The sequence below is a fragment of the Lactuca saligna genome, chromosome 2, assembly GCF_052625555.1.
Source record: "Lactuca saligna cultivar CGN05327 chromosome 2, ASM5262555v1, whole genome shotgun sequence".
In the NCBI taxonomy this organism is placed as follows: Eukaryota; Viridiplantae; Streptophyta; class Magnoliopsida; order Asterales; family Asteraceae; genus Lactuca; species Lactuca saligna.
Genome location: NC_136418.1, coordinates 110,722,417 through 110,733,197, shown reverse-complemented (window position 1 = coordinate 110,733,197; position 10,781 = coordinate 110,722,417). Strand labels below are relative to the sequence as shown.

At 26.1% G+C, this 10,781-nt stretch overlaps 1 protein-coding gene across 1 annotated transcript; it reads left to right on the top strand.

The window, feature by feature from the left end:
* Positions 1-4,764: 4,764 nt before the first annotated feature.
* LOC145029006 (IQ domain-containing protein IQM2-like) lies at positions 4,765-8,206 on the top strand. Its single transcript, XM_078977661.1, has 9 exons — positions 4,765-4,919; positions 5,262-5,647; positions 5,751-5,865; positions 5,966-6,031; positions 6,150-6,238; positions 6,322-6,412; positions 6,510-6,749; positions 6,910-7,011; positions 7,305-8,206. The coding sequence occupies exons 2-9, from the start codon at positions 5,313-5,315 to the stop codon at positions 7,926-7,928; spliced, it is 1,662 nt and encodes a 553-aa protein (XP_078833787.1). The 5' UTR covers positions 4,765-4,919; positions 5,262-5,312; the 3' UTR covers positions 7,929-8,206.
* Positions 8,207-10,781: the final 2,575 nt, after the last annotated feature.

Sequence of the window (10,781 nt, the reverse complement as noted above, 5' to 3'; positions counted from 1 at the left end):
ATTCGGATCTGATGTAGATGTTGGTATGGCACCACTGGTTGAAAGTGTAGCGGAAATGGGAAAGAAATACATGTGTGTTTTCCAACAAAACATGTTTCCTTAAACTATGCTAATCATTACCTTAATATATAAAAAAACATAGTTTTTCTTCGTTTTATTTTTATTTTTAAGGAGTTAATTTTATCGAAAATTGATTTTAAATATATCAAAATTCATAATTTTTTTATTCTTTATAAATAGACATCTGTATTGATATAGTTTTAAAATAAAATAATTTTTTTTTAGTTTCAGCTATCATTATTCATAAGTAAATAAAAATGCATCAGATTTTTATTACAGTACATTCGTCATTCACTTATGAATAAAAAGTATAATTAATTTTTTTTTACAATTTAAGTATCATTCATGTATGAATATAGCATATAATAAACATAGTATATTCATATTTAAATATTAGACGATGCATTCGCTTGTGAATATTACATGGTATATTCACTTATAAGTATTATATGATATTTTCATATGTGAATATTATATAGTATTACATGGTATATCACATGTGAATATTACATGGTATATTCACTTGTGAATATTACATAGTATATTCACTTGTGAATATTAGATGATATATTCACTTATGAATATTGCACAGTATATTCACATATGAATATTACAAGGTGTTTTCACAAATATATAATTTTTATATGTTATTCACATATGAATAACATACAAATTTGCATATTTGTTTTGTGTTTTAATAATCATATACTGATTTAGGTGAGAAACATATTCATATATGAATATAACGTGGTAATTTAGTTTATGCATTTCATCAAATAGTTGGAGAGCATACAAGTTAACTTTTTTAAAACTATTAAAAACATGATACTTTGACTATTTAAATCTTACAAAATAATAGACCGATAGAGAATTATATGAAATGTTTCAAAAAAAAAACATTTTGATCTTTTTCTAACCTTAATTTTGAAGTTTTGTTTGATAATTGATGTTGAATGAATGATACGAAGTGGATTTTTTGTTGATTGTCGATGATGTTGATCTAATAACGCTGGGAGTATAATTAATCGTAGATGTTGAAGATATGATCGTATTCAAACAGAATTGAAGGTTGGATTAAAAGAACCAAAAACAAATTTTTGTTGTCAACTATTGAATGATGTTGATAAACGTGTTATTGACGAATATCGATGATTGATTAACACTTGATGACGTTGATGAGGGTTTTAATTGAATAAATTTGGATGATTGTTGAAGGTTGGAGGAGAAATTTTGGATGAAGAACGATCAATTATGAATGAATTTGAATTGTTTATCTAATTCTCTATAGTTACGTAATTGAGATTAAAAGTTATTATTATATTTACAAGTTTGTTAATGTATCTTTTTATGCTTAGATTAAATAATTGGATGAGAATTATTTCATTTTCAACCTTTTTTTCTTAATTGAACCCTTATATATATATATATATATATATATATATATATATATATATATATATATATATATATATATATATATATATATATATATATATATATATATATATATATATATATTATAGGGATGATTATGTGTAATTTAGATGAATATTGAGATCTGTATATAATTTCAAAAAGAGGGAGAGAAATTCAATTTAAGTATTTGAATTTAATTTAGAGGAGCTGGAATGCTGGATGGGCAACGTGGCCATAATTAAGACCAATCTTGTACGGTATAATGTACGCTAACTTTAATATGTACAACTCCTACCAGTACAAATCTAATATATAGAATAATACCATGCATGGGACAGAATGCTCTCGTTGCCGGATCTACATTTCTAACATTTTGCTATTTTCCTATTTCATTAAATGTCTATCTAACAAAACTTTAAAAGTGTTTTTTTTTTTAATATTAAGTTAGTTTATAAAATATACTTTTTCTTTTTCTAGGATTGGAACTACAAACTTAGATAATTTTGTGAATTTTGAAATGTGATATACTGTTAATTTTTATTAGAAGGGCGGATATAATTAAAGAGAAATTTAATATCCTTCTACTTTTTGTTACTACAAATCGTCATACCAAATTAAATAGTGATATGTATAATATTTAATCCTCATTTAATGATATTTTAATATATCAATATGATACATGTCATCATTTAAATGGATAAGAGGATTAGTATGAACAAAAAATATAAGGATATTTAATTTCTCATAATTAAAAGCAGTTAGCAAGGTGATAGTTAAAGTTACAAAATAGTGGTATAAGCATAAGAAAGGGGGCAACAACACATATTTCAATTAAAACAACTATTATTGGCTTGATGTTTGAACCATTGTAAGAGATTTGTTGAGTCTAATTTGTTGTATTCATAGAGGAGCATCTTAACTTCTTGAAAACAAGGACATTTCCCATGAAACCCATTGAAACATGAGTGAATCGATCACTCATCACATTGTTATCCAACGCCCTTAACTAACGAATCAAAATCATATATATACACATCTTTTTTAAGCCAATTGTCGAACAAATTTCATTGTTTTATTTTGGTAATATGCATATGTGCATAGATCCGAAAAGTACGTGCTTGTTGTGTTTTTTCAAACCGGTTCTTTTACGATTGAAAGATGATATACACATAAGATTTAGGTAGTGTTTTGAATGAAAAATATTATAATAATAAAAAAGTTATAGGATTCTTAGAATTTTTTTAGTTCCTCAAAGATCTTAATTACCTCAATCATATGTGCATTTTATTTATATATAATATTTAATTATAATATAAAATGTTATTTATATAAACTAATGCCATTAGCTTGTTTATTCCACTAGGCATGTTTGTTATGATCTCCCAAGGAAAAAGTTGAATGGTTACTTTAATTGAAATAATTATTTTTGTCATGATGGAATCATTGAAGCGTTTTCATATGAACAGTGATTTCTTTTATTTCGCTTATTTTTAAGAGTAGGTTTTTTTACTTCCATTGATTAGGATAAAATCGGATGAAAGTTGTAATGGAAAAATGAACAGTTGTTTAATTTTATTATTATATATTTTATATATTTTTGTTTAAAAATAAAAGATTTTTAATAACGATAAGGATTTTACTTATATAATTCATCTTGGTTTTTTTAAGATATTTAATTCTTCAAGACCAGTCAATTGTTCTAACGTAACATTTTCTATCATTATAATTTAAATGATACAAATTATTTTTAATTTCATGATATTAGTGAAATTATAAATTTTCTGATTTACACATAATTTCATATTATATTTTTATCTACATTTTACTAAACTTTTATTAATTTCAATTTTTTATGATTGGAAAAAAAACATTAATAATAATTATAAAAAAAATACATAAAATAGTGTTCAAAGTAACATATCGAACAAATATGATTTACTTATATATATATATATATATATATATATATATATATATATATATATATATATATATATATATATATATATATATATATATATATATATATATATATTATTTGATTCATTTCATTCATTCAATTTAATTAAAAATTTTAGATATATTTAAAGAAAGAAAATAAATAATGGAGAGTTATGAAAATTATTGAATGCAAATTATTTTTTGAAAAAACATCTAGAATAACCATTTTTTTTTTCAATTTCATCAAACAAAATGTTATCTCCTTATTTATAACATAAGTAAATTTTGAGTATTAAGACTTTTTAAAAAACAAAATAAACTTTTAGATCAACCATTGTATTAAATACTAATATCATGACAGTTGTACATGACCATGCAATGTAATGCCTGATTTTTTATTTATTTTATTTTATTTTAGATTTAATAAAATCCATTAAATAAATAAATAAATACTGATTTCTCTTTATAGGTGCTTGGTTGTTTGGTGACCTAGTCTTAAGATCCCGCACCTCTTTCAACCAATGCTCACTTGGCATTATAAATAAATTCAAAAAATAGGTAGTAGTGTAATTAAAAAAAAAATAATACTTATATTCTCAATATAAATTAGTTTTATAATAAAAGTTAATGAATAAACTGAGGCAAAGTACTTCCACATTTTGACCTTTAATTCAAAAATAATGTTTTTATTAGCTTGTGGATTCAAATTTTTATTGATATTGAAGCTAACAGTATCTTTCTATGATATGACAATTCACAATTGTGAGTATGCATGGCATGAAACCATAAATCTCATTTCTTTTTCTAAAAAAATCCTAAAATATATATTATCACATACTTTATTAAACATGTGATGCTTAATTTAAAAGATTTAGTTAGTATTATTGAAAAATCATAATTGTTATTCCAAAATAGCTATCTTTACACGATATGACAATTGTAAGCATGCATACTATAAACCCATAAATCTCATTTCCTTTCCTAAAAGATCGAAAACTACATATTTTATTAGATACCATTTTCAAACATGCAATATATCTTCTTCTTCTTCTTTTTAAATAGTTAGTATTATTGGAAACTTTTAATAACAACTCTAAAGTCTATAAACTATAAACTATAAACTATAAAGTCTTCATTAACTTGGCTTTATATGTTTAGGCAAAAGGCCACTTGTTATATAAAGAGTCTCATTGTAATTTTTAACTTGGAAAACAAGTGTTATTATTCCACGTGCCCCTCTCTCTCTCTCTCTCTTCTCATCTTTCTCTCTCACACACTTACACCATGACTATGTGATGGCTTTTATATAAAGACTCCAACTTTTGCGATTATAGACATTGAAGAAAGTACAACAAGCACACACCAACTTCTCTTGACTCTACTACTCTACTTCCTCTGTAATCTTTGATTCAAAAAGGGCAACAAAAAGATACAAAAACAGAGCACCCAATCAAAATCTGTCATCTTCAACCCTACCCATCAAATCAAAATCCTTTTCAAAGGTAACTCACTCATTCATCCTCTTATCTCTTAATCTCTATTCAATCTCCACAATTGTGGAATTCTTTTGTTAGTCAAAGATATGGGATACATCATGTATCATGTATTATCATATATCAATATAGCATCTTTGTTGCTTTTTGTATATGCCTATAAGGTTCTCGACGAAATGCGTCAATGGCGTTTCTTTTTGCGTCTGCGCATTTCAAATCATTGATAGTTAAACCTTCGATTTGTCTTTGTAAATGGCGAATTTTTACGAATTTGATGGGAATGTTAAATGTATGATCGGATCTCTGTTAATTATCGAATTGGGTAATTAATGCGTCGCATTTAATTTACAGGGGAAATCAAATCTCACAGCTGTTCAAAATCAAATCGCTTTTCTGAGTTGCATGGGGCTATCATTTTCGTGCCCCTATACTGCGTTCACAGATTTAGAAACGATTTCAAATTCCATCAGTTCGAAGAAAGATGAAGTTAACAATGTCGATGGATCTATCATCTCTGAATTTTCGACTCAAGAAACAGAATTAGATTACGCGAAAATGAAGGAAATGTGTAACGGATTATCAGGATTCGACAATGTGATTGATGAATTCACGAAAACCTCCATTTTTGATCCTGGAAGCCCTGAACATGAAGCTGCAATAAAGTTACAGAAGGTTTATAAAAGCTTTAGAACGAGAAGAAAGCTCGCAGATTGTGCAGTTCAAATTGAGCAAAGCTTGTATGTGTTTTTTTTTTCTTTTTTTTTTTTTTTTTTTTTATTTATAATCCAATTATTTTATCATGTTTAATTTTTATTAACGTAGTTTTATATATAATTATAGGTGGAAGCTTTTAGATTTTGCTGAATTAAAAAGAAGTTCTATTTCATTTTTCAATCTTGATAAACAAGAAACTGTTTATTCACGTTGGTCAAGAGCTAGAACAAGGGCTGCAAAGGTATAAATTGAAAAACTAAATTAAATATTTTATTAATTACATTTTTAAAAAAAAAAAATAATAATAATAAATAAACAAGTTTTATAATTTTTTTTTTCAGGTAGGAAAAGGTTTATCAAAGAATAGTAAAGCCCAAAAACTTGCGTTGCAACATTGGCTCGAGGCTGTAAGTAAATTAATTAATTAATTAATTAATTAATCTCAAATATTTTAAATTATGATTTATGATACTCAATATATAATTTTTATTTAATTAATAATCAATATTTATATAATTATAACAGATTGATCCAAGACATCGTTATGGCCACAATCTTCATTTTTACTATGGAAAATGGTTGCTCTCTCAAAGCAAAGAGCCTTTCTTTTATTGGTAATTAAATATTTCCACATTTATATTATTCATTTTATAATATTTAAAACGATTTAAATCTAATATATAATTTTTTTTTAAAGGTTGGATATAGGAGAAGGAAAAGAAATAAATCTCGTTGATAAATGTCCTCGATCAAAGCTTCAACAACAATGCATCAAATACCTTGGCCCCGTATGTACTTTAATAATTTTTTATTAAGTCAATGTATTTTTTTTATAAAAATACAAAATTTTTATAAAAATTTATTATTTATGATGTCGATGTATAGATTGAGAGAAAGGCGTACGAAGTTGAAATGGAAGATGGAAAGTTGTTATACAAACAGACGGGTGAGTTTCTTGATATGACAGGCGAACCAAAAGGTGCCAAGTGGATATTTGTTTTAAGCACATCAAAAATTTTATATGTTGGAATAAAGAAAAAAGGGTCTTTTCAACATTCAAGTTTTCTTGCTGGTGGGGCCACGTTAGCAGCTGGGAGAATCGTTGCTGAAAAAGGAACACTAAAGGTATTTTTGTTAGTAACAACTTTTTTTTTTTATTATTATGACATTGTATTTTGAAAAAATGTACAAAATATAAATATGAAATTGTTATAATTGAAGATATAGTTTAAAGTACATTGTTATTTCTTGTATCGAAATTCTAACCTACTTTGTTTTTTTTTAGGCAATTTGGCCTCATAGTGGGCATTATCGTCCTACACAAGAAAATTTTCAAGATTTTGTTTCATTTCTCCATGAAAACAATATAGATACGACAAATGTTAAGGTAAAAAAACACAACTCAAAATCATTTTTTTAAGGTTTTATGTAGAAAAGTCTGGTTATTTTTGGAAAAAATTTAATAAAGTTGTAATTTTTTTAATAGAAAAGTCTTGATTATTTAATTTTACACGATGATCTGTCATTTCCTGTTAAAATAAAAATCAGGACTTTTCTGTTAAAAAAAATTAAGACTTTATCAAAAAAATTCCCGAAATAATGAGACTTTTCTACATAAAACTTTTTTTTTAAAACATATTATACGATATTCGTTCTTATATTTTCTTTTTATATTCTCAGATGGATTCAGATGAAGATAAAGATAAAGATAAAGAATTTCATATCAATCACATCAATAGTGTTCATGTAAGAACACATTCATCAGAAGAAGAAGGAGAAGAAGAAGAACCAAAAAACGATGATCATATTATGAAACAAATTCAAAAAGACGAAATTACCCTCGAGATACCAAACATCGATGAAACTATCATACCCCTACACAACCAAGAAACAATCTTGGATGGATATGAAGCAGCAGAAGATTCATTCAATTTGCAAGAAATTATCAACACTCCATTAACACATGATCATCAACTTTCGGATGATGAAGAAGATGAAGAGGAAACAATCATTCAAAGGATTAATTCAAATTCTTTACAATTAGGAAGACAATTGTCTTGTAAATGGAGTACGGGAGCTGGACCTCGAATAGGTTATTTACGAGATTACCCCTCGGAGTTACAATCACATGCATTAGAAGAAGCTAATTTGTCACCAAAAAGTGCCCCATGTAGTCTTAGGTATACTAACACAATGTTATGTACAAGTCCTTTTTCTTTTGAAAATAGGAGTTTGTTGAGAAGAAATAAGAGACCTTATAGGACACAATCAACTCCATTAGATATTGGATGCATAGATTTTTAGAAAAAGTCATTGATTTTTTATTTTTAAGTTAGGGAATTGTTTGATTAAAATTTGTTCATTCTTTTTTTGTTTTGATGTTAGGGATTCTTTAGAAGTTCAATCATGTAAACAACCTTTAGTTTTCTTCTTCTTTGTACAAAATACATATGGAAAAGGAAAAGGAAAATATAGATGTGTGTACATGGGTTGTAATGAAAGATTATTCTTTTTTGACATTTGTCTTTGCAAATGTGGAAATATTGGGTTGTAATTTATGATAGAGTTAATTTAAAATAGAAGCAACATTTTTGGTATGTTTTTTCGGTTAAGATCTTTTTTTCGGTATAAGTTCAAGATTTTCTTACCTTTTCATTTTGTTCATTTTCCCTGATTATTATTTGGTAAAACGGTTTTTTTTCGAATAAATAATTGAAATGATGCGTCTTTTTATAAAAATATAAGTTCATGCTTATTTGCATATTAAATTACAAAAATGGTCCTTGTTAGATATCAAAAGGGAGGGGTTGATAGACAATGATGGATTGGCACTAATAATAATAATAATAATAATAATAATAATAATAATAATAATTGTCAATAAAAACTACAACTAAAGAATTAAATTAAAAAAATTCACTAAATAGGATGACAAATTGAAATTTGTAATATGTCGTATTTATTTTGGTTTTTTCAACTAAAAGTGAAAGTTCAAAAAAGTTGAAACTAACAATAACTTTTTAAAACATTAAATTAAACATTCTAATATTAGATGGGTTTACAAGTATATTAGGCCTTAAGTAACCAATTGGGTTACATGATTAATGAATTCAAAAGACAACTATATTATTTTGGATCAATAATTTCAATTTAAATATTTCAATTTAAATAATACAATAAGAAATAAATAACAAGTGTGTACTTCTATGTACCACAATGAGATCAATAGAATAAAAGTCAAAAGGTGTGGTTTAGAACCCCCCACAAAAGTCCTTGAAAACCCAATATTTTGGTCCATTATTTCAAATTTTATAATTTAAAAAGCTCTACTTATCTTGAAGGTCCACATTTTCGTTAGGCAGTGGAACATGGAAAGTACATGTGATTGAGATGCACAATCTTCATTTTTAATTATTTTCTAAAGTTTGACACCAATTTCAACTTCCATGTTTTCACGTTTGTCACCATAAATAAAGCAATGGTTATTTACAAATTTGATCCCCATATTTACCAAAAATTGCAAGTTTAGTCTAAATTTTGAAATTATCCTAATGTCATCCTTAAGTTTGTATTTCATTATGAATATCATAAAAAATGACTTCAAATTTGTAGTGAACTGACGATTTTGTTTAAAGAACAAGGACTATGTGTCTATGTTTTAAATGAAATGCACGCTTAAAAACGATATTGGTGTAGTTTCAAAATTTAGGTCCCGTTTGAAAGTTTCTATCTGGGAAAGTGTTGTTCGGTAAAGTGTTGTCTAGGAAAGTTTTCTGACTGGAAAAGAAACCATGTTGTTTGATTGTACATCTGATTGATTGTGTTGGATGATGAAAAAAAGTAATAATTCAATAAAAAATAAATTGAAAAAAAGTTATTTAAAAAAATTAATAATCCAATAAAAGAATAAAGATGTGGTGTTTGGTGTATAATGGTCTTTCCAACTCATTCAGTCAGAAATATATGATTTTGGGGCTTTCAGGAAAAGACATATCTTACCGGGAAAAACTCCATCTTTTGTGCAAATCAAACAGTTTTCCGGTCCATTCAGCCAGAAATGTCTGTTTGGACCTGGAAAGATGCGTATCAAACGGGGCTTTAGACTGAATTTACAACTTTAGTAAAACCTAGGGACCAGATTTGTAATTTACTTTAAGAGTAAAAATAAATATAAATGACGTCACACTTTAGGGACGTCTCGAGTTTAGGTCACAAAAGTTTTCACGTAAATCTATATATTTGATTCCTTATTTAATGTATGTTTGATAGGTATGATCTGTCACAACATACCTCCATTGATAATTGTAGGCATTTTGCCATTGTATATTGTGCCATGTTTTTAATATTTCATATAATAACAAGAGTAATATAATAAAAGTCATTATATATGTTTTTTCTTGTTGCATTTTAACCTTATTTTATTTTAGTCAATAACAAGTCATATATCTTTTTAAAAAAAATCCATTGCAATCCTATATTTTCAGTTGAACATGTATTAAAACTGTTAAAAAAAATTATTAATCTACATGACATCATATATTTCCTAAACTAGCATCTAACTTTCTAAAATGAATTTTTATTTGCATACATTCTATGCATATAACCTTGCTAAACAAGCAAATATGGAGCCATTTCAAGAAGCATAATGTTAATTTATAGATTACATATTATGATGTCATGTAGATAAGTAAGTTATATTAGTTTTAACACATTATAAACCATAAGGAAAATAAAGGGTCACTACTCACAGTAGTTGTGGTTGAAAATTCTTTGAAAATACATGATTTTTATTAACCAAATATTATCTTAAATAATAAAGTTGGTTTTTTGAAAGAAAGAATATGCACTTTTATCTTTTTTCTTTTAAGCCACTTTTTTGTTAAATACTTTTCTTCACTTGTTCATAACATATCAATATATCATTGATAAATCCAGATTCATAGTTAAGATTTAAGTTATATAAAATGTTTTAATGAGTGAAAAGCATGAAATCTAAGAATATAACGGACGTGGTAGATTGGAGGTCAAGGAAACAAAAACAAAATGACACTTAGCATGATCTACAATCTACAACAAGATATGCTCAAAATCTTATTTAAGTTTCGGTTTCTATTGTTCACTTTTGGTTCAATGAATCTTTAAGGGTCCATTATGTTG

Bases quoted from the DNA above. Each gene is read 5' to 3' on its own strand.
- LOC145029006 (XM_078977661.1), top strand. From the start codon at position 5,313: ATGGGGCTATCATTTTCGTGCCCCTATACTGCGTTCACAGATTTAGAA. The intron at 5,866-5,965 runs GTATAAATTGAA...TTTTTTTTTCAG, and splicing joins CTAGAACAAGGGCTGCAAAG to GTAGGAAAAGGTTTATCAAA. The intron at 6,239-6,321 runs GTAATTAAATAT...TTTTTTTTAAAG, and splicing joins AAAGAGCCTTTCTTTTATTG to GTTGGATATAGGAGAAGGAA.